This window comes from Ursus maritimus, unplaced genomic scaffold (assembly GCF_017311325.1).
Source record: "Ursus maritimus isolate PB19 unplaced genomic scaffold, ASM1731132v1 scaffold_6, whole genome shotgun sequence".
NCBI classification, from domain to species: Eukaryota; Metazoa; Chordata; class Mammalia; order Carnivora; family Ursidae; genus Ursus; species Ursus maritimus.
The window spans coordinates 19,327,594-19,354,328 of record NW_024426774.1 but is presented as its reverse complement, the minus strand read 5'-3'; the positions used below and the strand labels follow the sequence as shown (position 1 = coordinate 19,354,328).

Sequence of the window (26,735 nt, the reverse complement as noted above, 5' to 3'; positions counted from 1 at the left end):
GTGTGTGTGTGTGTGTGTGTGTGTGTGTGTGTGTGTGTGTGTGTATAATTTTCCCAGTTTCCAGACTTGCCATTTTTTCATTACAACTCTTTGCAGATGCCTTATGACTCTTTCCCATTCCTCTTTCGTCAGTAAACGGTGGGCAGTATAAATATTTTAATTTTTCATTTCCAACTCAGATGGGTGGGACAAAAACAGGGACAAAACAGCTCAGTCTCTGCTGTATCTGCATCTAGATGCTGTTTAAAGGGCAACTTTGTGGCATAAACAAAAACCAAAAATTGAGTTGGACTTGCTTTATACATAACGAAAATGCCATCAGAATTCAGTGTGTCTGGAAGGGCAGGTTGGTGTAATAATTCCGCATCAGAATCGTCTGGGCAGTGCATTCAAAAGGCACATTCCCAGGCCCCTTTTGGAACCTATGGAGACAGATTCTCTAGGGCGGTTCCTGAGAAAGCTGATTTTCTAGCCAGCTACCCAGATGATTCTGCAGCTTATAGGAGTTTGAGAACCACCAAGCTTTGGATGAGTCCAAGAAAACCAAACTCGGCACAGAAGTGATTCCCCCAAAAGATGCATTTATCGTATCACCCACATCGGGGGTCTCTGTGCACATTACGATCACCTGGGAGTTTCGTTTTGCTTTAACCCCACGGCCTGGGTGCCCCCTCTGGATTCATTACATCTGGCGTTTAGCGATGGGCCCTGGTTCACAGAGTTGCTGAAGCTCTCCAGGCGATTCTGATGTACAGCCTGGGGTGAGACTGTGATCTGGGAATACCGAGCTAGGAGAGCAGCGCGGCCTCTAAGGCAGGCAGAGCTAGGGAACTGTTTCCAAACATGGGTGGGGGAGAGAAGACCGGAAAGGACTTGGTACAGGAATTCAAATTTTCCCTTTGGGATGGAGATGGTAGGCGTTCCCGCTGCTTTCAGCAGTAGTTTACCGCAGTGCTTGTCTGCCGGGCTCCTCCTGGGGCTTCTCTTAGGACTCTGAAACTTGAGAGGGTCTGCATGCCTGAATCTGAATGGTGGTCACCAAGGCCCCTCCCTTTGACCCCCAGGCCTGGAGCAGGGGTGGGGGAGGGGAGGGGAAAGGACAGGAGGGGAGGGCAGCCCAGGCTGTTTGGGTTTACCAGGTCCCTTTTGACCCATACCCCCCCACGTATGAAATTCACACTTCTCTCTAGGGTCAGGTTTCTAAAGCAAAGTGACAACATCATCAAGTCTTCAAGCCAACTTGTCATAGGGTTCTTTCCACCTCTCAGATGCAGCTCCCCCCTGACTTCTTTCCGTCCCCCCTGTAACATTCAGCAGATACTCGTGGTCCCATCAGACTGATTAGGCAACTAGGATCCAGAGAAGCTAGGCATTTACTGAAGGTCCTGGCATCTGTTGTGATCCCCTGTTCAGTCTAAGACCTCACATCCTGCTCCTTGTGGGGGATGTAGTGAGGTATGGGGACCAGGGACCCACAACACTGTCACCCGCACCCCTGCTCCCTACCCAGACCCTGCCCTCCACTCACTCACTGGTGGAGCACTGCACACCCAGCTGCTCTGGGCTAGGGGATGCAAGTGATCCCGAGGGGAGAGCTGGCTTTGGGGGAAGCCCTCCCCTTACGGAGCAGACCTGGAGCTGGAGAGAGGGAAGGAGAAGGCAGATGGGTGCAGAGAGGAAGGGGGTAGCGGCTGAAGCTCTGGGAGCCTCAGGGCTGCCCTGGCGAGCTAGGGCTTCCGGGCACACAGCATTAGGGAGAGTGCGGCAGTGACTGGAGAGAATGCCAGGGACTGGGGGAGTGAAAGCTGCGTGGAGTGGTGGCAGGGAGAGATGAGGCGAGGTCAGCCAGGAGGTGCCTCCCCGACCCTTTCTGTGGCTCTCTGGATCCGAAGAATGCCTTTGAGTGATCTGAGTGCGTGGACTGTGCAGCGGGCGCCCCGGGGCTCCTCTCTCACAGCTAGGCGTGGACACTGTGCCTGCGCCTCGCACCCCTGCCCTCCATCTGCCGGGGAGCCGATGCAACTGCAGACATCCCCAAAGATCTGGCTGCCTCTGTCTGAAAAACCTGGGAGGTTGTGCCCACTCCCCGTTCACCCTCTGCCACGCTCACGTTACTGCCCTTACTGATCTTGGTCTCCTCCAGTTTCCTTGGGCACATGGAGACAGCATCCCCACCACATAATTCCCCAACTAATTGCATGCTGTCTTGGAGGAGGGCTGTGGTTCCATGTGTGGTGGGTCTTGGGCACACAATTAGGCTGTGAGTAACACAAGAGTGGAGGCCCGTCTCCCCCACCTCCGCAGTGTCCTCCCCCGGCCCAGCTCCTGCAGGTGCTCAGGACGGCCATGCTCCTGGATTCTGGGGTCCGGCTGTGTTTCAGGCAGGGTCCGATGTCCGCTCCAGAGCACAGCAAGGCCCCCCTGTGGGTTCTTAGACTGGTGAGGGGGATGGGATGCCCCTGGCCCCCAGCATTTGCCTGAATGCTGCACCTCTCCTGGGCCCAAGTTTGGGAGGATGGCACAGAGCCCAACCAGGCCAGCACGCTGCAGGTTGCCATGGTGACCCTTTTGGTTTCCTTCCGAAGGAGGATAGTTTCTTTCAGCCCAGATCATCTGCCTGGACTGCCACCATTCTCTACACTCTGGGAACCAGACTGCCCAGCCCCATTACCTCTGCTTTGTGCCACAGGGGACAACGTGTCGAGAGGCTCAGTTCTAAATCACAATCCAGTATCAGCCGCTAGCGTGTTCCGGCTTGAAGGGGCGCAGGAGGGAAAGGCCCCGGAGATGAGGCCTCCGCTCAGACGCGGGCACTGGGGGAGCTTACCTCTGCACCTCCTTCTACCTACCCCTCCTCTCTCCAGACCGCTTCCTCTTCAGTTAGTGGCTCTGACCCTTTGGGTGGGCTCAGTTCCTGCAGGTTTCAGTTTCCTCATTTGTAACAAGGACAGCCAGGGCCTTTAGTGGTTTCCACACCTGGCAAGAGCCAGAATTACCTAGGGAGGTTTTCAAATAGATTCCTGGGCCCTGCTTCAAGCCTGCTGATCTCCACAGGAGGGCCCAAGAATCTGTATTTTGAAAAACCTCCTTGGGTGATCCTAATACAATTAAACCCAGCCAACTTTGGGATTCTCCTGGCAAGATGATCTGTGGGGCCTTTGTGGAAAGAAAAGGAAGCTCTGCCCTGTGCTGAGGACTGACCAGCCTTTCGGGGTTCTCAGGAGCTTCTGAAGAGCCCGTCGCAGGTTACTCTTGTCAGGAAGCCGGTGTTTCCTGGTCATACTGGCTAAGCCAAGACCAGGCCCCCACCTTTCCCCCACAGGAGAAGCCCAGAGAGAGAGAATGACAGGAAGGGGGGGGGGATGTTGCCATAACAACCAGCTCTAGGCAGAGGCCTCCCTTCCAGGGGCTGGTACTTCACCCCAGTAATGGTGGTTTCCATGGAGATGGGTTACTGAGGGACAGGGGGAGCATTTGCCCCACTTAGAGCATTAGTCAGGAGTTGCCAGAAGGCAGAACATCTCTAGGTGGGAGCCTTGGACCCCTGTCAACCTCAGCCCCGCCCCCCCCCCTCAACTATGGCCTCTGCTCTCCAGGTGCAGGTCTGACGCTCTCCTGCTTAGTTGCTCTCTCTGCGATTGGTCTCCCTAGCAACAAGTCCTGCTAACTCCTTGCTGTTGGCTCCGTGGCTATTTTTAGCTTCACTGCCAGCAGCCCAGTCCTGGTCATTTGCTTGCAACCTCCAGATAGATTGCAGGGGAACAGGAGAACAAAGGTTCCCGGGTTCTTTGGGGGACCCTAGGCCTGGACGTCTTAGCACCTGCTAGAATTTTGCTCTGGAAAGTATCTGTCCCCAATTGGGAACTTGGTGGTGGATTCTGGAGGAGGCTCCGGAGACAATGTTGAATTCAGTTCCGCAAACACTTGTTTAAATCCTCTACGATGTGCAAGGAGCTCTAGTCGTCACTGCTTCCATAGGAAGCTGGGTAAGGTCCCGGCCCTGCCCTCTAGGAATTTTTAATCTTGTGGAGGAGAAAGATGAGTACACAGTGGCCTTAGTGCACAAATATTGGCAGGTGCTGAGAGAGGATTGATTACAAGGTGCTATGGGAGTGAGGTGGAGGAGGGGCAGGGTAATTTTTCGGTGGAGGGAAGGGGCCAGAGCAGCGCTGTCCCAACAGAACTCCACAACGATAAAAATTTTTAAGAATCGGTGCCATCCAGGACAGTAGCCCCAGACACATGTGGCTCTTAGACACTTGGAAGGTGGCCAGTGCAACTGAGGAACTGAGCTTTTAGTTTTATTTAATTTTAATTAACTGAAATAGCACATGCCGTGAGTGGCGACCCTATTGGACAGTTTGGGTCTAAAGAAACTTTCCTGGTGGAGGTAACTGGTGAACTGGGCCTGGGAGGATAGATAGGATTTGGGCTGGTGGGAGTTGAAGGGGAGGAGCAAGGAACAGCATGAGCAAAGGCACAGAGGCAGGGAAAAGGGCATATTTTGGGAATAGCAAGTGGGTGGGCAGAGTGTGGGCTGCGTGATGCAAGTGCTATACAGATTGTGGGGGCCTTGAATGCCACGCAGAGTGTTGACTGTAATCATCACGTCGTCAGAGTCTACTGCACAGCACGGAGGCTTTTGAGCTCGTAGGTAAGAGAAGGGCAGGATCAGAATAGACATCCACTTTGATCTCATGGCCTTTTGTCTGGATAAAGCCTCCCTGGCCTTGGGATGGCTGGGAATGCTCTTGTGGCAAAAAAAAAAAAAAAATACGCAGTGCGTCCTCGATCCGTGTGGCTTTGCAGATGGCTTCACAGGGATCATGGCTTCTCTGGTTTTGAGTAGAGGGACTCAGGTGGTTAAACGCCCTGTTTCGTGGAAGCCACATAACCTCCCCCCTCCTTCCAGCACTGGATTTCATGTCAAAGCAGACCACAGAACACCCAGCCCAGCTGACATGGCATTCCCACCTTGACCCGTGGGAATTCCTGCTCTTTGGGGAGGGGCGGGACGGCGCTCATGGCCTAGCAGTGCGTCATCTTAGTTCTGTGAGCTGGAAAGTCAGATTAACCACACTTACTGCAATCATGTTCTTCACAAACACGGGAGCGTGACATACACCAGAATGTTAAGTTTACTGATTTCTAACAGGACAGGTCCTCGCCACACAGATCCAGGTGCTTGTCCTGCTGCCTTCTGACAACTTAGTGGTATCCAGGGTCAGGGCAAAGAGTCAGGTGCCCTGAAAGGAGGTAATTCATCAGGCCTGTTGAATCACTGCTCTCTGCCTGTCAAACAGGAAGTGTGCCCTCTCTTTCAGGTCACCCTGTCTTTGGGGCCATCCTGGATACTGCCTCTCCAACACTTCTTTTAGGCTCTTGACATCCATCAGATCTTCTTTTCATCCAGGAGTTCCCCCTTTCAAAATACTTTTATCATGTTGCCAAGACCCTGCCTTGTTTTGCATGACCCTCCTCCTTCAGGCTGACTATCTTTATCACAATCAGAAGGCCTGTCTGGGGTGCCTGGCTGGCCCGGTTGGAATTGATCTTGGGGTCGTGAGTGCAAGCCCCACATTGGGTGTAGAGATTACTTAAATAAATAAACAAACTTAAAAAAAAAAAAAGAAAAGAAAAAAGACCCATCTCAGGAACCAGCCCGGGAGGGATACTTTGTAAGGTCGAGAACATACGTGACCTGAGGATCCTTGAAGCCTGCCCTGGTTTTTTCCTGACCTTTTGCTAAAGTCACCTCGTGTTCTAAATCTGAGGTCTCTTCAGTTTTGGGGCCTGTCTCTGCCCGCTGAGCATGAAGAAGACACGAATCTCTGAGTGACTCATGCCTAGTACGGAAGAGGGGGAACCTTTCCTGTCCACATAGCTACCGGAGAGGGAGGGTGCCTGAGGTTGGCAAGGGGACAACCTTGAGTTTGGGCTTTCTTTTGCTTAAGCTGGGAGCTATGTGGAAGACATAAGATTTGAGCTTAATTTTAAAGGATGAGAATAAGGAAGTTTGGCAGCTGGAGGGAAAGGCTCCTTTATAAGTGGGCCAAGAGAAGGTGAAACTGATGATGGCCTTGGTCCATTCTGACACCTTGAGCCCTGGCTGCGATGCACAGGCATCGTTCCTTACTGTTTTAAGAAGTCCCAAGACCGAAGAGTTGTAGGGGCTAAGGTGTTATAGCCACGTAGTAATGGAAAAGGAGATGTCATAGAGGAGATAGAGTGTCTTTCAAAAAGAGCCAGCCAAGCCGGATCAGGAGGTCTTTGTTTATGGGCCCTGGATGCCGAGCAGACGTCAGTGGGAGAATCAGCAAAGCAAGTCCTATTGCAGTCCTTGAAGGATGAGAGCAGGCAAGAGGTTCAGGCTCAGGGCTTCTCGTCTCTGCTTGGGGCTCTCCTGAAAAATTGTACCAGACACCCTGATGGGGTTGAAAGATGGGTTGGAGCAGAAGAGCCTGTGTTTTGCGGAACAGCTCCTTGTCCTGGCCGCATGGATTCTGGGCCTCCGTCGGGGTTGGGAGAGGGAAATTTGAACTCTCCAAGTATTATTTGGAGAAAGCCCTCTCTCTGATTTGGCGTCCTCCTCCCTCTTCAGAGCTTGCTTGCTCTGTTGGCCCTCAGAAGGATGCTGAGCCCTAGGAGGGAAGGTAGGCTGTCCTTCACAGCACATCTCTTGACCTCATTCTCCTGGCATGGGTTCCAGCTGGTATGCTCCCAGCTGACTGTGGCTGGAAGCCAGGCACCTGGGGCATTATCTCTTTAAGAGATGCTGGTATTCCAGGGCCTGGGAGGGCAGATGTTATCACTTCTGTTTTGCAAATGAGAAAACAGACCTCTTGGGGTTAAGTGACTGGCTCAAGGTCGTGGTGGTGGAACCAGAACCCAAGTCCCGATCTTTCGACAAGGGCTGCTGGCTAAACGGCCCTCCGCTCTTCCTTCTGATTCATCTTGCAAACTGAAACCAGGCTGATCTTTCCAAAATACGCATTCATCTGGTCTTCTCAGAAAGTCTGCCGTTATCCTTCGCTGCTATAGGATGTATCCATTGACCTCTTTCTCTGCACCTTTTAGCCTTAGTTGTATTGGGAGGTGGCAGGTGGAGGTGGGCAAAGATTTTACTCCCATCCCAGCCTTACATGTCTTTATGTCCTATCTTACCTCATTCCAAATCTGATTCATCTCTGCTCCGCACTGCCCTCCTTAACCTCATTTATCACTCCTACTAGCCATTTTTTTTCTTGGCTTTGAAGCCAACCAGGTCAGTGGGGCTTGGTATTTGTGGTATAGTTATCTTCACAGGTGTTTTCCAATGACCTTTTCCTATCTCTCCAAGTCTAGTTGAATCTGTCAACTCCTTGAAGGCAGGAGAGCCAAGAGGGTCTGCTTCTTTATCTGATGTGGGTGGAGACTGTGTGTGTGTGTGTGTGTGTGTGTGTTTGTCTGTCTGTCTGTGTCTGTCTCCGTGGGGGGAGGGGCCTCTGCTCGGGAAGAGGGGGTTTGCATTGGTTGAGGCTGCACCTGGGGGCTGCACCTGGAGGCTCCGGGAGAGGAATGGAGAGCCTCCTAGAGCTGCAGGTGGTTGTGCCCAGAAGTGAGAAATTGCTGAACTTTTAAACTAGAGCGTGCCCTCCCCACCACCACCTTGCACACAGGAAAATGGGACGTTCAACGCAGACCCTGAATGACCTAGGGGATCCAGGGACTTGGCCAGGAAGAGGTTTTCAAAGTCTGAACGCAAGCCACGCTTTTAAGGGACCCCTCTCTATCCACCTGTAGTATGAAGAGGAGAGCCCTCTCCCCAGCATTCTTGTAATGGAGCGCTCCCAATTTCTGCAGGCGCCTTCTGTCCGCCTCTGTGTGCTTTGAGTTTTCCCTACAGTTTCCTGGGCCTCTACGCTCATCTGTAAGCTTTTTCTTGTTTTTTCTTGTTTTTTTTTTTTTTTTTTTGGTTGTGCTTCCGAGAGACTGACTTTTAACAACTTTCTCCTGGCTCTCCCAGGCTGTCCGCAACCTCCTCTCTTCTTTTGCCGGCGCTCCTGGCTCTCTCCGCGCTCCCGGCTTACCTCCGCCCTGCAGAGCAGCCCCTTCCCTCCCGGTCCCTTTCCCTGCCTCCGTGGGCTCCCCGGCGTCCCTCGGAGCTCTCGCAGAGTTGGGGAGAGGGGGCGGGAGGGCCAGCCCGGAGGAGGGGGCGGCGCCGCCTCCAGCACGGCCGGGGCGGGGTCCTGGGAACGGGCGGAGGCCCAGCCGCGCCCCCAGGCCCCAGCGGCGGCCCGCGCCCCTCGGACGGGAGGAGAGGGGCTGGCCCACTGCCAGCGTCTGAGAGCCGGCCCCCTCCCCCGGCCCGCTTGCAGCCAACCAGGCACTCCAGCGGGGCCCACGTGACCTGGAGTTCTAGACAAAGAAAATGTTCAAGCCCTCCCCCCCACCTCCCCCCTCCCCCTCTCTCTGGCCCCCTCCGCCCCCAGCCCCATCGCCCCCTTCCCCTCCCCCCAGACGGGCAGCTACTTACAGAGCTTCAGGGCCGGGGCTCACACCTGAGCCGGACCACAGAGGGGCTGCACCTGGCCTTATGGGTAGGTTCCTGGACGGAGCCCTGGGGAGACTGGGGGCGGGGAGGCGGCAGGGGCCGGTGGGAGGATCTCTGGGCCGCTGCAGCCCTCTGGATTTGAGAAGAGTCAAAGTCTGCCTCCCTGGCCCGCAGGAGCTGGCTGCTCTGCCTGGCCTGAGTTCTGGAGATGCTGAGTTAGTGCTGTCCCACCCACTCCCTCCTCAGGAGCCCCAAGCCCCACTCCTCCCAGCGCTCAGGTGGGACCTGGCGGTGGTGCCGAGGCCAGAAGAGCAGCCCCAACGTGTGAGCCTGGGGCAGGAGTCAGTGAAGGCTGGGGGGCAGGCCCTGGCGCAGGGCCGCTGGGAGACCAGGCGTTGGGCAGCGAGCAGCGCCTCTGCTGAGCTGGCTGGCTGATGGGCTGTTGGCATTTCCTTGCCGACCTGCGCTCCTGGCTGGTGGACCATACTGTCCTCGGGCCGTGCCAACCTTGTGGCCTCTTGGGAGGGACATTTTCCTCTCGTGCGTTTCCCTGGGAGCCAGTGGGCAGGCCCTCAGAGAGACGTGGTGCTGGGTGGGAGGGAGTAGCGTGACCCTGACAGGGGCTGTGGCACACCAGCGGGTGCTGTGGGGAGCAGCCTGACGCCGGCCTGTGATGGGAGAGGTGCCTGGGACAGCCTGGGACCCGCTAAACCAGCGGGGAGTCCGCATGGGCGCCCAGACCTCTGACCTTTGGAACGGGAAGCAGCCCGAGTCGCAGAGGAAGGTGGAGGCGGGACAGCTGCCCAGGAAGATGGGACTGGTCGGGGAGGCCTTGCCTCTACTAGAGTGGAGTTACCAGTAGCTTTCCAGGCTGGACAAACTCCAGACGAAGTGGCTTCCTTGAGCCACGGTAGTGGGGGAGTGGTGTGGTGTCTCCCTGGTCCTGCCCCATCTCTGGGCCGCTCTGGAGTGGGACCTTGTGAACTGGGGGTAGGAGCCTTTAGCCCAAATGCCAAAGCCCTGAGTTAACCCTTCTTTCTCCCATTGTTTGCCTGGGGAGGAGGGTTGGAGTGAGCGTGGAAAAAAGGCATTCCCACACTGCCCTAGGCAGACTATTCTAATGAGGCCCCTCCCCCATCCAGCCACTGTCTCTGCCACTTCTTCCCCTTTCCTCATGCCTCCTGCTGCTAACCCACCCCCTTCCTCCTTCCCCCACCCCTGCTGGCCTCGTCCCGACGGAGGCCCCCTTCTTCCTCCTCCTCCGCCTGCCAAAGCCCTGCTGGGTGCTTGTTCTCCTGCACCTAGTGGGTTGGGGGCGCTTAACAGCCATCAGCAGCAGCATCTGACAAGCTGGGGGACGTTGTGGGGGAAGAAAAATGTTCAGGAACTTGCTGTGGAGGGGTTGGGAAAAGAGACAAAGGGGCTGTGGGGGAGTGAGGAGGGTGGCATCAGGCACGACTCCCTTCTAGACCTGGGGAGCCCGGCACCCACCCACTGCTGCTTGCTGTGCAGGTGACTTCACCTTTCCTCAGAAGGCCCCTCCCGCCCTCTGCCACCTGCACCTTGTTCTGGCCGAGGGGCCTCATCACCCCTGAAGCAGAGTCTTGGGGTCTGCATGGTAGCACCCTGGTCTAGATCCGTCCTCCATGCCTGAATTTCAAGGAGGCGTGGTGTTTCAAGGTGTTCCTTGGTGTTTCTCAGTGAGAGGATCTGGGGCTTCAGTAGTGCTGCCACAGCTGATTCTAGAAGAGGATGGGGTTGAGTGCACACCTAGGTGCGTCTTCTTATGGGGGAGGGGGTGGTAGATAATTGATAGTAGGAAGGGGAGGGCAAAGTCCCAGCAGGTGAGAGAGGGGGCTTGGGAGGGAAGAGCAGTTGCTCTGCATTCTCCCACTGCTGGCTTCCGTCCAGCTCAGTTTTCCAGCTGTTTGTGGGCTGGGGGCAAAGGATGCAGGATCCCATCTTAGAATTTGTTGAGTCAGGGAAAGAACTAGGATTTCCATCCTCAGTGTTCAAGGACTCCACCAGAAGCAAGTTTGGTTGGCGGCCTGGAGGCAAAGACGTGAGATTGAAACAAAATGAATCTATAGCACAGTAGACCTTTGAGCTTAACATAAAGGTTCTTAATCTGGGGCCCTGCGATCTGGGAGTCCATGGGGACTTTGGAGAGTCCTTGGCATTCTTGATACTTACATACATCAGATTCTTAAACCGGTCAGAAACATTTAATGGAAATCCTTTAGCTGAAGTGCTTTTTTAGGTTGGAGCAACTTGGAAGAGAGCGGACTGCTCCAGAATGGGCTGCTGAGTGAGCTGCAAGGCGAAGACGGGAATGTAGATGCTCTGACTTTTCGCTTGGAGCTCTTCCACTCTGAGTTCCTTTCTGATGTTCTTGTTTAGCCTTGAGGGTGGGCTTTGCCTTCCCAGCTCTACACTCTCTGGGAAAGCTGCGTGTTGAAAGGCACGTGGAAGGTGGGAGGGTTTTCATGGAATGTGGTGGAAACAGGTGCAGAGCCTTAAAGTTTGAGTTCATGGGGTCCCTCAGATTCAGTCACTGGGGTGAGATTAGTTGAATGGTTCTCAGAGCTAAAGATCAAGGATTTCATTCTCTTCTGTAGGGTGGTGGGAAGCCTGGAGCAGGTTTTGGGAAGGATAAGCGCGAGACAGTGAAAGGATGGAGGCTGTCCAAACGGGAGCATGATTGGATTTGGATTGGTAATTTATCAGGGGGATGGCAGAGAGGATGTGTGGCCTGTAGTGTGTTCTCAGTAAACCGTTGTTGAAAGAATAAATGTATTGACGGATCTGAAAGTTGTGTGTGTAGAAAGAATGGGTGAATTTGATAACATACATTTGATAGAACCTAAGATTCCAGAATGGCGTGGGAGCAGGCAAGCTCTTAACGGGGCTTGCTGTGATGTTTGAGCAGAGGGGGGACACACACAGCAGTGATTTCATCATCTGTAGACATCACGACTACACTGGATTTGTGGTCTGGAAGCCAAGACCAGGAATAGAAGGGGTTGATTGCCCAGGAAAATCGTAAAAAGGACGAGAGGATCCAATTCGTGATTGGCAAGTAAGATAGGAGAGGACGGAGCCAAGGTCTGTGCCTATGCTACGGCGCACAGTTACTGTTTGAATGGAATTCATCTTTCTGTGTCAGAGGGTGGGCAACTGATGGAGGCTAACCGATGGAGGAAGGTTTCGTGAGAGGCGCAACAAGAGAAGGTTGGACACCAGCCAAATGATTTGAGTTCACCGACCAACTTCAGATTTGCCCATTTTCCACGGCAAGCCAATGGAGTTGATGATCAAAGAACTCCGTCCTTTATCTCCTGTCACTGTCTCCAGACCACAAAGAGATTGAGAAGAGCCTCCCCCCGCCCCAAGTATCAAGTGGCCTTGCTAATACCTGGAGAGGTCAAGGTAACTTCTGTTCCTTGTTTCTCCAGGCTGAGAAGAAAGCCAAGGTGATTGCAGTAATGAATGCTGTGGAAGAAAACCAGGGGTCTGGCGAGTCGCAGAAGGTGGAGGAGGTCAGCCCTCCTGCAGTGCAGCAGCCCACCGACCCCGCATCCCCCACCGTGGCCACCACACCTGAGCCCGTGGGGGCGGACGCTGGGGACAAGAACACCACCAAAGCAGCCGACGATGAGCCGGAGTACGAGGTGAGCGGCTCACTTCTTCATCTGCCTCGTCCAGCTCTTTCCTGGGTCCTTCCACTGCCAGCTCTTCCCGTCCTGCTCTCCTCTCTCCACCTGACCCCAGGCCTCTTCGTCTCCCCAGTCTTGCTCTGTCTTGGTCGGTTCAGATGGAGCTCCCTCCTGGCTGTCCTGACCCTCAGATGCCCAGGGCTGGGGTTGCCATGGGGGGATCAGGGTGGCAGGGCCTCGTGACCACCACGTAATGACTTCTGCTCCTTGGGGCTCCAGGACGGCCGGGGCTTTGGCATTGGGGAGCTGGTGTGGGGGAAACTTCGGGGCTTCTCCTGGTGGCCAGGCCGCATTGTGTCTTGGTGGATGACGGGCCGGAGCCGAGCAGCTGAAGGCACCCGCTGGGTCATGTGGTTTGGAGACGGCAAGTTCTCGGTGGTAAGTCCTGGGGTTTGGTGGTAGCCTTGGGGAGGAACGGGTCTTGGTCCCAGGGCCTGTGGTTTGGGGCTGGGGGCTCAGTCCAGACCTGGGGTGGAAGAAGTGAGTTCTGCTCGCCCCCGCTCTCCACATGGGACTGGAAGATGCGCTAGAGAAAAGTGGGCTGCCTTGGGGGGGCTCGGAGAGCTGGGGCACCTGTCAAGCTCTTGACCATTGGGACCCTTTCTCCAGAACTCCTTTCCTGCTTGCATTCGGGTCCTCCCCCACATTGGGGTTGGACTCCTCCTTTGAGCATCATGGAATTATTTATCAGTCCATCTGGTCCTCTCAAGGGCGGAGGCTGAGTGTCAGTGCCCCAGTCCTTGCCCATTGCCAGGCATGTGGTGGGGGCTTGACGGGTGTGGCAGGAGGAGAAAGCGAGGGCGTTGGTGGTTCCTCCAGGTGTGTGTTGAGAAGCTGATGCCGCTGAGCTCCTTCTGCAGCGCTTTCCACCAGGCTACCTACAACAAGCAGCCCATGTACCGCAAAGCCATCTACGAAGTCCTGCAGGTGAGTGCCCCTCTGCGCAGAGGGGGCTTAGACAGCAGGGACTCCTAGTTGGTCTAGAAGCTGAAGTGCAGAGGTTAGGCAGAGGGCCCACCTGCAAGGCCCCCGGGATTCCCTTTTGTCCCCCATCACCCCCCCCATTACCCCTTTCTGCCCTCCCCTCCTCCGACACTCTCCTGTGACCCTCCCATGCCCCTTCTTCCAGCTCTTGCCTCAGGCCACCCTTGCTGTCCTCCAGCCTGTTTTGACACCCTCCCCTCTATGTGTTGCCCTCTAGGTGGCCAGTAGCCGTGCGGGGAAGCTGTTCCCGGCATGCCATGACAGCGATGAGAGCGACACTGCCAAGGCCGTGGAGGTGCAGAACAAACAGATGATCGAATGGGCTCTTGGAGGGTTCCAGCCCTCTGGCCCCAAGGGCCTGGAGCCACCTGAAGGTAAATGCAGGTGCCCAGGCCAGCCTTCTGGGACCCCTGCCAGCTGGGCAGCTCTATGCCAGGGCTGGGAAGGCCCTGCTTGGGGAGAGCTGCCAGCTCTTTGGTTGAGAGGCCCAAGGGGAGTAGCCACGGTCTCCCTTTCCCTGGGGTCATGATAGGGGCAGGGCTGCTGTAGGACTCAGGATAAGCTCCTCCCATTGGCTTGCTGGCAGTGGAGAGCTGGGGGCTAGAACAAGTTGGGGACCAGGCCGCACCCCTTTGGAGGCAGTATAGAGGAGGAGAGGGAGCTGGCACTGCTTGTCGGTAGTAACCGCGATCTCGTCACCTGCTTTCCCCATCCAGAAGAGAAGAACCCCTACAAAGAAGTTTACACAGACATGTGGGTCGAACCTGAGGCAGCTGCCTATGCACCACCCCCACCCGCCAAAAAGCCCCGAAAGAGCACAACGGAGAAGCCTAAGGTCAAGGAGATAATTGACGAACGCACAAGAGGTAGTTGGCCTGGCTCTGGAGAGAGTGGCACGGCGAGGCTGGCGTTCAGAGGCGTGGGCGTGGCCCTCACGGCCCCCTCTGATGCTGGGCTCTCCTCCCCTCCGCAGAGCGGCTCGTGTACGAGGTGCGGCAGAAGTGCCGGAACATTGAGGGTGAGTCCCGACGGCCGTTGATTCCCTGGGAAGTCCACAGTCTTGCCCCCAGGACGGGCAGGAGGGCTTGGCCTCTAGCCTGGGGCCTGGTGCAGAGTAGCCTAGGCACGTAGGTTTGAATGTCCTGGGACGTCCGTACCCAGTGAAGGCCTCTGTCCTGCCCATCCCACCACCCCCACCCTGCTTCACCCACACAGCCGTCTTCCGTGCTACTGTCTACTTCCTATCAGTGGCCGGCGCTGGTCGTTAGGGTTTGGGACACTCCCAGTGGGTCAGAAAAGGGTGGCCTCTCTTGGATTTGCTTGAACTTGTGACCTTTGGCCTTTTACCTTTCCTCACCTGCTCTCATCCAGTGGTCGTTAGAGCATCTCAGGGCCGGCAAGGATGGGGGCAGGAGCCTAAGACTTAAGGACTGCCCAGGGACTATCTCCTGAGTCACCCAGGGTCCAGGCCCTCTTCTCATAGGCGGGTTCCTGTCCTTGAATTATGCCTTTCCTCGATGGGTGGCATTGCCCCTCTGAGAGCTGAATGGGCATCGAGATTGGGGCCATGATGCCCCCTGTTCCATGGGGCACCCTCCCAGACTCCCATCTGCCTCCTTCTTGGGCTGCTGCTTTTCTAGAGCTGCGCTTTGGTCCCAAGGTGGGAAGGGGCCCTTTGGAGACATTCACTCTGCTTTCTCTACTCTCCCTGCTTTCCAGACATTTGCATCTCTTGTGGGAGCCTCAATGTCACCCTGGAACACCCTCTCTTCGTTGGAGGAATGTGCCAAAACTGTAAGGTAGGGGCACCCCCAGCAGCGAAACAGCCCCTGGTGCTCTGCACCTTCACCCTAGGGGCCCGTAGTCGCCTGGAGTAGCTGCCGTGGGTATACCGCGGTTCGCTCTGGACGCAGAGTCCTGATAAAATGGGCCCTTGGGCTTCAGTGTGTTTGACTGGCTGTTTGTCCTCCCCAGAAAGATTCCGTTTTCCTCGAAAGCCCATTCTGGTCTACAGATGTGGGCTCACAGTGTCACAGTTCCTAGTGTGGGGTGGCGGTGGGGCAGGGGGAGAACGGGCTGACTGACGGGTGGGCTGGCGCATCCTTGGGGGCCCAGGAGGAAAGCCCAGAGCTGCAGCGAGGGACAAGAGGGTACAGCTCCCTCCCAGGCCTCACTCTGGGGCTTCCCAAGTCCTCACACTGCTGTGGGTCGGGATACCTGCTGGCCACCACCCACTCGTGTGGCTCAGTGGGCAGCAGGCTCACATCTTCAGGGATGGGTTACGCTTCCCAGGGGAGGGCCCAGAGGCTGGGCGCAAAGCCTGCCTTTGCCCTGGCCATGTGGGGTGCTGCCCGGGGGCCTCTGACCTGCCGCCCCGCCCTCTAGAACTGCTTCCTGGAGTGTGCGTACCAGTACGACGATGACGGCTACCAGTCCTACTGCACCATCTGCTGCGGGGGACGTGAGGTGCTCATGTGCGGGAACAACAACTGCTGCAGGTGAGGCCCTCCCCCCGGCCGGCCCCTCCCCCAGCCCGGCTCCCTCGGGGGTGCCCCGCTCCCCCCCGCTACACTGGGCTTCCTTCCAGGTGCTTCTGTGTGGAGTGTGTGGACCTCTTGGTGGGGCCGGGGGCTGCCCAGGCAGCCATCAAGGAGGACCCCTGGAACTGCTACATGTGCGGGCACAAGGGCACCTACGGGCTACTGCGGCGGCGGGACGACTGGCCCTCGCGGCTCCAGATGTTCTTCGCCAACAACCACGACCAGGAATTTGTGAGTGCTGGGCCTGGGCCGCCTCTCTTCACCCCCGCCCCGCCAGAGCCCGAGGGCAGGCACAGCCATGCGGGAGGGCCTGGGCCACGGCGGAGGGGCCTGAGCCGCCTGTGGGGGTGCAGGTTCACGGGGCGGCGGGGGTTGGGGGGAGCGGGGAGCGGATTCCCAAGCCAGAGCAGTCCTAGCGGGCCGGGAGGGCCCATCTGCAGAATCTCCGCGGGCGCTCACCTAGCCTCTTGTGCTCGCTGCCTAGGACCCTCCGAAGGTGTACCCACCTGTCCCAGCCGAGAAGAGGAAGCCCATCCGGGTGCTGTCTCTATTTGACGGCATTGCTACAGGTGAGCGTGTGGCCCCGACCCCCACGAGGAGCTGCGGTCCCTGTCCCGGGGTGGGGGAGGTCTGCGTGAGGGACCACGTGTGTTTCATGTTGGCAAAACAAAACCATAGTTAACATGAGAGCCATTAACGTAGTACCCTGCCGAGGAAACTTTTGTTTGAGAAGTAAAATCCGTGGTCAACCGCCATGTCTGGGGCGGGGCACGTGTCTCCGTGGGGGGGTGGGGGGTGCTCCAGCAGAGGACAGGGGCATCGTTAGAGGTTATTGAAGATTTTCACAAAGCCTCAAAGGACAGACTCGGCGACCAGAACGAAAACATAGGCAGTGTCTGTCGTACGATGACCGTAAGTCACGGTAAAAAAAAAAAAAAAAAAAAAAAAATCAACAAGAGAGTCTAAAAAATAGTTAAGTCATCCATAATCCTATTATTAGCATTTTGGTGTATATCCTTTTCTATTTTTTTTCCGTGCGTATATGTATGTGTGTTTCTAGAATCATACATGTAGAAAAATAAAACGAGAGGATAGTTAAACGCACACTGTGTTGTAACTCGCCTTTTCATTTGCTATCATGACCGCTTTTTCATGTTAACATGGAACTGCGTCCTTCATTTGTAAGCGCTGCATAGGGTTCCACCGGGTGAAAGTACCATGATTTATGTAACTAACCCGCTGTTGGGTTGTTGAGTGTTTTTTTCTCTGTTCCAAGCAGCGCTGTGACAAGCATCCGTATACACACATCATTACATACGTAAACTTCTCTCTTGTAGAGAGAGCTGGGACACCACGTTTGTTTCATGTGGTTCTTGACCTTGCCCAAGAGCCCTCCCGATAGGTGCTGCTGACACATACCCCCGCCATGCCCCCAGGCCGACGGCTTCTCCGTGTTCTTAAGAAAGGAATAACCCTCCTCAGAACGGGTGTCTTCCTGTGGCCGGAGGGAGATGGGCTGGGGCGGGGTGGCATCCCAGGCCAGATGTTTCTGTTCTAGTCTCAGCTCAGTGTTGATATTCTATAAACCTCGGGAAGTTATATTACAGCCTTGGTTTCCCAGGCCAGAACCTCGAAGCCCTCTTAAACCACACCACACCCCAAGAGACTGTAAAACCCCGTCGGTGGGGGGGGGGGTCTGTGGGAGCAGTGGAAATGGTGCTGCTGCTCCCTGTTTCTCCGGAGGCTCTCGGGGTCTATTCTCATTGTTTCCTTGCCCTCAGTCCAGCAAACATTTGTGAAGGGATCATAGTAAGGAAGCGAGTGTAGTTTGCTCAGGAGGAAACACGGATGAGCTCTTCTCTGTTCTGAAGAGCATTTGGCACATAAGAGAAGGGCTGAATTAGGCATATCCGCTGTTCTGAGGAGTTGGAGAGAGATGCAAGGTGCTAGGGGCTTACAGAGGAGGGGGGTTGCTTCCAGGGGGTTGCAGGGTGCGGTGTAGGGGGCTGTTGATGAAGCCTTTATGGAGCAGGTGGCGTTTCTGTTGAGTCTTGGGAGGACGGGTAGAATTGCAGCAGGAGGCCATGGGCCGGGAGTGTGGAAGGAGCGGTCTATGCAGGATGTAGGAACAGCAAAGAAAAGGCCACCCAAAAAGTCACCTGCTGTTCTCTCTGGTTCTGGAAACCACCTATTGTCTGGTCTTGATGGCCTTCTAAGTAGATCAAAGTAGGCATAAAGTAGGATCCAAAAGGATCCTGCAGCTTACTGGGCAGGGTAGGGCTCCGGCCTGTTGCTGACTCGTGTCCTGCTGGCCAGAGAGCCCCCTGCAAAGACCAGGGTGCTGGGAAGGAGCCCCAGTGACCGTGCCTTTCGCTGGCTGGCACAGGGCTTCTGGTGCTGAAGGACTTGGGAATTCAGGTGGACCGCTACATCGCCTCCGAGGTGTGCGAGGACTCCATCACGGTGGGCATGGTGCGGCACCAGGGGAAGATCATGTACGTCGGGGACGTCCGCAGCGTCACGCAGAAGCATGTATGTCAGTGTAGTGGGACCCATCCCACCTTCTCTGTGTCCCTTGCGCTTTGCTCCTGGGGCGGTGGCAGCCGCCTTGCATTTTGCTCCTTTGCTCTTTTCCTTTCTCCTTTCCCCCAGTCTCTTGTCATCTGCCATGTTCCTCGTCTGGAGAGGGAAAATGGGCAGATTCCAGCGGGAACTGCGAGATGGCCCTTTTAGGCTCCGGCTGCCCCCTGGCTAGCCTCAGGCCTTTGTAGCAGAGTGTTTTGGTTCCCGTTCTCCCAATACTTTTGGCAACATCTTTACCAGCCTCCATTTCAGGGGGGTGGTGGTGCTTGGGTGACCCTTTGCCTTTCCAGTTAACTGTGTCTACTCCGGAAACTGCAGGCCCTCAGGGATCCCCGAGGGCGTTTAGAGGGCGTTCAGATGGCCCAGACACCCTGCTCCAAGTGTGCAGAGCACAAAGTGTCTTTGCAGTCAGCTGCCCAGCCTGGACCGCCTTCCCTCTAAGTGGCTGCTTTTCCTGTTGGGAGCACGCTGTTTCCCTGCTGGCCTCGGAGATGATCCGATTGGATCCCCTCACTTTGTTTAGGAACCTAAACTCAGAGAGCCTCAGTGACTTGCCCGTGGTGGTGGTGATGGGGTGTGTGTGTGTGTGTGTGTGTGTGTGTGTGTGTCTGTATGTACCTATGAATGTATATAGTAAGCATCCCAAGCAGCTAGGTCTCCTCGCTCTGGTGCCAAAGTACTTTTTTTGCCAAGTCCACAGATAATTTCCTACTTCCCTTCTGCCTCTGTCGCCCGGACATCAGGCCATCCCATTACCTTTATCCTCCCAGATCCAGGAGTGGGGCCCGTTCGATCTGGTGATTGGGGGCAGTCCTTGCAATGATCTCTCCATCGTCAACCCTGCCCGGAAAGGACTCTACGGTAGGTGCTGTGCTCACCCCTCCCCTTTCTGAGCTGGTGCTTCCGCACGTAGGTTTCCTACTTGGACATTTCTGCCCTGGGACAGCTACTCCCGATGACCCTGTCCTCCCTTGCCCTCCCTGTGCCCGAGCCACACCACTGTCTCGTGCAGACAGCCCCAGCTGATGGCTTTCTCTTCCGACCTCTCAGAGGGCACTGGCCGGCTCTTCTTTGAGTTCTACCGCCTCCTGCATGATGCGCGGCCCAAGGAGGGAGATGACCGCCCCTTCTTCTGGCTCTTTGAGAATGTGGTGGCCATGGGCGTTAGTGACAAGAGGGACATCTCGCGATTTCTCGAGGTATAGCCAGCAACCTTGGTTTGGCCAGCTCACTAATGGCTTCTACCTTGGACTGCTGCTTTATCCCTGTCTCATCTGCATTGTGGAGCTGGGGACTGGTGACTTCTGCTTTGCGAGGGGCCTGTTCGGGAAGCTCCAGGGCTTCCTAATTAGGGAGGAAACACTGGTAGAGGCCTACTCTGGAAAGAACCTGTGGTCTGACTCTAAGACGTAGTGTGTGGGTGCGGGCCTCCGGGCTTGAAGGACTTGACTGTTCCTAGTAGGGTGGGGTGCCAGGCTCCTAGAGTGTGGAGTTCTGAGTGGTGTTTCCCTGGGGGGACCTTTGAGGTGGCCACATCAATTTTCCCTGACCAGAATGGCTTGCCCACACTCCCTGGCACCATGACAGATGCTCTGTTTCACCTGGGAAGTAAAAAACATGGGTTCCCCATAACGTGGGTTCCATGTCCGCGCTGAGCTGGGTTGGAGCCATGCACAGGGGGTCTCTGTGGCCAGAGGCATTCTCGGGGTGGGCAGTCTGGGAGCTCGAGCCTATGCTCCAGAGTCTTGGGGTCGGTACACCTCGAGCTGGTGTTCTTAAGTGCGAGCAAGTGTCTTTTTGGCTCATAACCTGGACATCCAGTGAACACGTCCACACTCATTAGAACTTTGTTGCTCAGAGCCTCTGGGTGAGCTAGAACTGTGTAGACTGGTTAGGGTAGCCCTCAGCCACGTGTGGAATTTAACATTAAAATTCCTCAGTCACTCGAGCCTCATTTCAAGTACTCATTAGCCACCTGCAGCTACTCCGTTGACCAGTGCAGACAGAAAACATGTCCATCGTCACAGAACGTGCAGTTAGACTGCAGAGGTCTAGAATGTTCTAATGAGAGCATGTGGAATGTGGCTGGGTTCCATTATGGCTTTTCCTGGAGGCTTCAGGCTGTCCTACTGCGTGGCTTCCTGAGAGAGGAGTAAGCAAGGGCCTTTGAAGCTGTAAAGCTCTAAACCAGCAAAATTTCCTGGCCCCATCCGCTATTCCTCTCTCGCTCATCTTTACTCTTTCTCCTGTTTTATAGTCCAACCCTGTGATGATTGATGCCAAAGAAGTGTCAGCTGCGCACAGGGCCCGCTACTTCTGGGGAAACCTTCCTGGTATGAACAGGTTGGTGAGAGTGCCCGGGCCTGGGGTGGCAGCGGGTTGGTGTCTGTAGGCAGCTTGGCCCAAGGAGGAGGAGGTCACCGAGTGGGCCCTCTTGGGCACCCTCCCCTGCGGACTAGCTTGCTGCTCTACCGTGTTCTTCTCTGCTTCCTTCTCCTTGGGGGAGAAGGGGAGTCAGGGTATAGAAAATACCTGAGAAACCAACAGCTAGCGGTTGGAATAGGAGAGTCCCCATGCTGCTGAGTCACATCGTTGGTTCTCGTGCATTGGTGACGTATCCAGAGTCAGCTTGTCCTCAGTCTCCAGAGGTGGGGCTGTGGAGGGTGGAGGTGGGATGGGGAAGAGTGGTGCCCACAGCTGGGCCACACCTGCTCCGTGCAGCTTAGAGAGTCCTGCTTTGCTTATTAGCCACACACTTGTGGCTTCAGGTCCGTTGTTGGGAGGCTGTTCTTCATTGAGGTCACATGAATAGAGATGTTAACATCCAGGAATGAAGATAACTTCATTTCTTCAGTGTGTTAGTTGGATTATAAAAAGGCCGATGAGGAGAAAGGAATTCTGGTTGAGAGTCAGCAGTTCAAGAGCAGAGTGAGATCCACCCAATCTGGATATCTGTTATGCAGGATGTTTCCAGAATGTTCTAAGAGTGGATTGTCAACCTTGCCATATCTATAAATTATTCACATTATCTAAGCTGGCTTCAGTTTTCTCTCCCTCTCGTCCATTAGCATGAAGTTGTAGGAACATCCCCAGTCTCATATCTTCTTTACAAAGCTGCTGGCTTTTGTGAGGGCTTATTGATGGGAAGGAGACCTGTCCGGGGGATAGCTGACCTGCAAACCGCTGAGTCCCACCTCCTACGTTTCCCAGCCCTACCTGTGTCCCGGAAGAGTAGACTGGGTTATGTAGTCCAGTATTCCATAGGAGCCACGAACTCAGTGTCTCCTTGGTCTTATGGGATTGTTCTCACCTGCGTCTTCCAATTCTAAGATTCTAGAGCTCTGAGCTTCGAGGCGGAGCAGAGGTACCATGTGGGGGGTGTGTGCATAAACAGGGCGGAGGCCGGAGGCCTGCACTTGGGCCATGGGTCCCTGTGGGTCCCACGCTGAGAAGGTAGACTGCTATGTGAAATGTCAGGAAAGGTCAGAGCCAAAGGTGATGTTCAGTGATCTGCTCCACTCTAAGAAGTGGCACATTCAGTGTCACAGGATTGTAGTCTTCTGTGGACCGTGCAGACATTAAAGCCTTTCTCACTGCACGGTTAAGGTCCGCGCTGGGATGAATGTCAGCCGTTGCACACACCCGTGCAGCCATCGCCACGGTCAAGAATCAGAACGTTTGATCACCCTCAAAGCTTGCTTTGTCATGGATACTTTTTTTTAAAGATGTTATTTATTTGTTTGTTTGTTTGATAGAGAGCCCATGTGTGGGGGGGAGGGGCAGAGGGCGAGGGACAAGCAGACGGCCCCACTCAGTGCCGACTCCCGAAGCGGGACTCGATCCCAGGACCCTGAGATCATCACCCGAGCCGAGGTCTGACACTTAACTGACTGAGCCCCCCACGCCCCTGTGACAGAGACTTTTAGAACTCAGTATATTTTAAGATGACTGGCATAAAAGTCATTTGAGTTTTCCTTCTTGTGGGCGGGTGTTATCTGCTTATTTGTAGATTGAGACCACCGTGGAATTTACATTTAAGGATGGACGCTTGGGTCTACCAAGCCTGCTTTGCACGCAGTCCTGGGTCCACCAGTCCTGTCCGTGGATGGCTGCAGTGTGTGTGCATATGTTCTGGGGGAGTTTGAAGGGGGTTACGATGTGTGTGGGTGACGACGGTCCTTTTCCACCGTTCTGTGTAAGTCGTGGCTGCTGGGCCGGTGCTGCTGGCCGCATCCCTGCTGGTCTCCTGGTCTCTGTCGTTACCTTCTCTTTCTGCCTCCTAGGCCGTTGGCATCCACTGTGAATGATAAGCTGGAGCTGCAGGAGTGTCTGGAGCACGGCAGAATAGCCAAGGTTAGCCCTGGCGCCAGAGCCCTCCGCAGGGGGGTAGGGAGAAGGGCAGAGAGCGCCGGATGAGCCTGAGTGCTCTCCAGGGCAGTGTCCGCAGTGGTGTGGAGAACACGGTTTAGGAGGTGGCATGGGGTCATGCACCCAGTCGGCCAGAGGGGAGGGCCCAGGGGAGAGCCTGGAGGGCACGGAGAGAGATCAGAAATCCTTCCTGGTCTTCAGCCCGTCCTCGCTGAGCGTCGCCCGCTGGTCCTGTGAGAAGCAGACACTTAAGAAGTCTTTGCCAAAGTCCCTGAATCTGCTAGGGCTCTTAAATTTTTTGGCCAGGACCTATCGCATGAGCCTTCAGGATGGCGCATTCTCCTGTGATGTGGAAGCCGCATTTCTCTCTGGAAAAATCCCCCGGAGTGAGTGTACCAGGCGTCAGGTTTCATGAGCGTGGGTGCCAGCATCCAGGACTGCAGGCGCCCCCAAAGTGTCTGTCAGGAGCCCCTGAGTAATTTGGCATCCGTTTGCCTGCAAGTCACTACACCGGTGCAAAGAACCCGTTCTTAGAAGACTTAGGAGCTCAGCGGCTTGAGCTGCTCCCTCTCAAGTCCTTGGCCAGCGAGACTGGAGTAAGGATGGCCGGGTGACCTCAGAGTGGGAAGAAGAGCAGGGCAGTGGCGTCTGCGGAGGCTCGTGCTGGAGCCTTTACCCTGGCCACCTGCACAGACCAGGCCTTGTCCGTGCTTGAGTCACCCGTCCCGGCAAGTGCCTGGTGCTCATGTTAGACTCATGGCCAGCGAATGAGTGCTCATTGCTCTTTTCCTCTCCTTGTCTTCTAGTTCAGCAAAGTGAGGACCATTACTACTAGGTCGAACTCCATAAAGCAGGGCAAAGACCAGCATTTCCCCGTCTTCATGAATGAGAAAGAGGACATCTTATGGTGCACTGAAATGGAAAGGTAGTACCACGTGCTGGTGTCCTGGGGCGCGTGGCGCGTGGCGGTTGCTGCCTGTGAGGGAGGGATCGCTCCCCCTTCCGGCCGAGCCTGTAGCTTCCACAGATACCGTGTGAGCAGCGGGTCTCCCCAAGCATTTCCCAACAAGGCAGGTTCCGGGAGGTGGGGGACACTCCTGTGCGTTGTAAGGCCGGGCCCAGGGGCAGAGGAGTCTAGGAGTAGGTTCAGGGGGCCGTGGCTCCCAGAGGTCCTGCTAAGCTCCGTGGAAACAGTGCAGCTCCAGGAGCTCCCTCCACTCATGCTGCTCATTTCGGGGACTTTGCAAACCAGGACAGCGCACAGGACCGGGTGGGCCACGCAGCCTCACTCCCTGACTGGGTGCAAACCAGACTCACGGGCTAGACGGTCTCCTGGTCCCTCGTGTGACTGCAGTTTAGCCAAAGCGACCCTTTGACACACACGACCAGAGCAAACAGAAGCTTGGAGCGGCTCCGGTCAGGCCAGAGTCCGGCTCCTTCGTCGAGGTCTCGCTCTTACGGGCGAGGTCCTAGGGATGCGTGTTTATTACCGACAGGTTTCAGGTACACGTTGCATCCCGTCTCCGGCCCAGCACGCCCCGGAGGGGTCTTTCAGCAGTGCTAGCTTTGTTTCTATCGTGTGGCCACTCCCGGGTGGCGCTTGGCTTCCTTCCCTTCCGACCCACAGCAAGTGGCAGGGTGCCTGAGTCGTGGTTGGCGCTCCAGGACGGAGGAGCCCGCCGGATCGCCCCCGCCCGCGCTCAGCCCCGCCCTTTCTGCCTTTTCTCCCCAGGGTGTTCGGCTTCCCTGTCCACTATACCGACGTCTCCAACATGAGCCGCTTGGCGAGGCAGAGACTGCTGGGCCGGTCGTGGAGCGTGCCGGTCATCCGCCACCTCTTCGCTCCGCTGAAGGAGTATTTTGCTTGTGTGTAAGGGACATGAGGGCAAACTGAGGTAGTGACACAAAGTTAAACAAACAAAACAAAAACACAAAACACAACAAAACACCAACAACATGAGGATGGAGAGGAGTATCAGCACCCAGAAGAGAAAAAGGAATTTAAAACAAAAACCAGAGGCGGAAGTACCGGAGGGCTTTGCCTTGCACAAAGGGTTGGACATCATCTCCTGATTTTTCAATGTTAATCTTCAGTCCTATTTAAAAACAAAACCAAGCTCCCCCCCACCCCCGCACCCCCCCTTTTTTTTTGGTCAAACCTTTTGTTTTCTACTCTTTTCAGAGGGGTTTTCTGTTTGTTTGGGTTTTTGTTTCTTGCTGTGACTGAAACAAGAGGATTTATTGCAGCAAAACTCAGTGACAAGGAATAGTAACAATACCTTGCAGAGGAAGGTTGGGAGAAAAGGAAAAAAGGAAATTCTATAGAAATCTATATATTGGATTTTTTTTTTTTTTTTTTTTTACTATATATCTTTTTTTTTTTTTTTTNNNNTGTCTCTAGCCTGATCAGATAGGAGCACAAGCAGGGGAGAGAAAATAGTGACACCCAGTGGCAGAGTTCCCTCCCAGCCACTGAGCTGTCTTGCCAGCACCATTCCTGGTCATGCAGAACAGAGCCCAACTAGCAACAGGGAGACAGAACACACAAGACCCTTTTATACAGTATTTCAGGTGCCTACCACACAGGAAACCTTGAAGAAAATCAGTTTCTAGAAGCCGCTGTTACCTCTTGTTTACAGTTTATATATATATGATAGATATGAGATATATATATAAAAGGTACTGTTAACTACTGTACAACCCGACTTCATAATGGTGCTTTAAAACAGCGAGATGAGTAAAAACATCAGCTTCCACGTTGCCTTATGTGCAAAGGGTTTTAACCAAGGATGGAGAAGGGAGGCAGCTTGAAGGTGAATCGTGGCCGTGGCGGGCTTTCCCCCCGGGTATTTAACAAGGCGAAGGGGGAGAATCCGGGACCCGTGTTCTCCTGCTTCTCCCTGCCAAAAAACGGGGGTGAGATGAGGTGGGTCGGACCGTGGAGAGCTGAGAGAGGGATTCATCCAGGCTCACGCAATAACCTTTTGATTTTTTTTCAAAAAGGAGACTCCCTCGGCAAGATGGCAGGATAAGGGGTCTTCATTCCCAATTTCTCACATTAGCCGATTTGAGGGCTCCTTGTGGTGGGATCAGAAATAATCCAGAGTGTGGGCAAGTGACCGTTAAAACCCCACCTGGAGCAAATAAAAAAACATACAAAACGTACTGGTGCTTTCCTGTCTAAGTCGCCTTTTGTGTGTTCTTTTATGAGGCCCTCACCATCCACCCTCTGCACAAGGCGGCTTCCGGCCCCTGGAATGTGATGTTTTTGGTCATCTCCAAAGGCTGCAGTTTTATACTGGGAGGCTGATGACACCTTTTGTTATAATTATTCTTATGGTTCTGGTTATAATTATGTTTGTTTTCAGATTTTTCTTTAAGAAAACAAAAACCCAACCCCCCTCCCTTGCGGTTTCAAACCAAGGTGCGGGGAGCAGGGTGCTTCTAAGTTAGCGGTGGCCCTGGTGCCCTGGCTCCCCACCCCTCGGGCCAGGTGGGCCACCGGGCGCAGCGACAGCTGGGCGGCCAGGGGAGTCCCTGAGGCCGGCCTTCCGGGCGCGTCCGTCTTCTCTTCTACTTCCCCTCCTCTGAGTCACGCGTGTCAGGGCTGGAGGGAGGACCGGGCCATCTCTCTCCTCGTGTGTATGATTGGAGTGGTGTGTATTTCTTTTCTAGTACTTGGTCTAATGATAGCCGCGCTCTTAGCCGGGGCCGGCGGCACCTGGAGCCCCAGGTGCGCGGACACTTGGTTCCCCCTCCTTACCGAGGCAGGCGGCCTGGTGTTGGCGGTAGGCAGGGCCGGCACTGGGGCTCCAGGGTGAGGGCCCAACGGGCAGATGCTTGCCTGGATAGATGGGGTGTAGATATGTGGCATATAGAGATATATATTTTATAATGGGAGGGGGGTTGGCACCTCCTGGGACTGGCAGGGCTGGGAGGTGTGCTGTCAAGCACATGGTCCCAAGTTCGCATCCCTAGAAAGATAGGGCCTACGGTGATAGGCGCTATATA

At 55.1% G+C, this 26,735-nt stretch overlaps 1 protein-coding gene across 7 annotated transcripts in view; it reads left to right on the top strand.

Annotated features, from left to right (window-relative positions):
• The window catches only part of DNMT3A (DNA methyltransferase 3 alpha), a 95,780-nt gene extending 70,752 nt beyond the window's left edge, over window positions 1–25,028 (top strand). For 6 of the 7 annotated variants that reach the window (XM_040622960.1, XM_040622961.1, XM_040622962.1 and 3 more), the window contains 17 exons: window positions 11,989–12,204; window positions 12,469–12,627; window positions 13,069–13,176; window positions 13,451–13,607; window positions 13,950–14,099; window positions 14,207–14,251; window positions 14,953–15,032; window positions 15,619–15,731; window positions 15,821–16,004; window positions 16,258–16,342; window positions 18,160–18,305; window positions 19,127–19,217; window positions 19,407–19,555; window positions 20,614–20,699; window positions 22,640–22,709; window positions 23,531–23,649; window positions 24,457–25,028. In XM_040622960.1, the coding sequence (XP_040478894.1) occupies window positions 11,989–12,204; window positions 12,469–12,627; window positions 13,069–13,176; window positions 13,451–13,607; window positions 13,950–14,099; window positions 14,207–14,251; window positions 14,953–15,032; window positions 15,619–15,731; window positions 15,821–16,004; window positions 16,258–16,342; window positions 18,160–18,305; window positions 19,127–19,217; window positions 19,407–19,555; window positions 20,614–20,699; window positions 22,640–22,709; window positions 23,531–23,649; window positions 24,457–24,598 (2,100 nt within the window). In that variant the 3' untranslated portion in view covers window positions 24,599–25,028. Of the gene's footprint in view, window positions 1–8,497; window positions 8,580–11,988; window positions 12,205–12,468; window positions 12,628–13,068; window positions 13,177–13,450; window positions 13,608–13,949; window positions 14,100–14,206; window positions 14,252–14,952; window positions 15,033–15,618; window positions 15,732–15,820; window positions 16,005–16,257; window positions 16,343–18,159; window positions 18,306–19,126; window positions 19,218–19,406; window positions 19,556–20,613; window positions 20,700–22,639; window positions 22,710–23,530; window positions 23,650–24,456 lie in introns of those variants that run through there. The other variant, XM_040622965.1, reaches the window with a different exon arrangement.
• The last annotated feature ends 1,707 nt before the right edge of the window (window positions 25,029–26,735 follow it).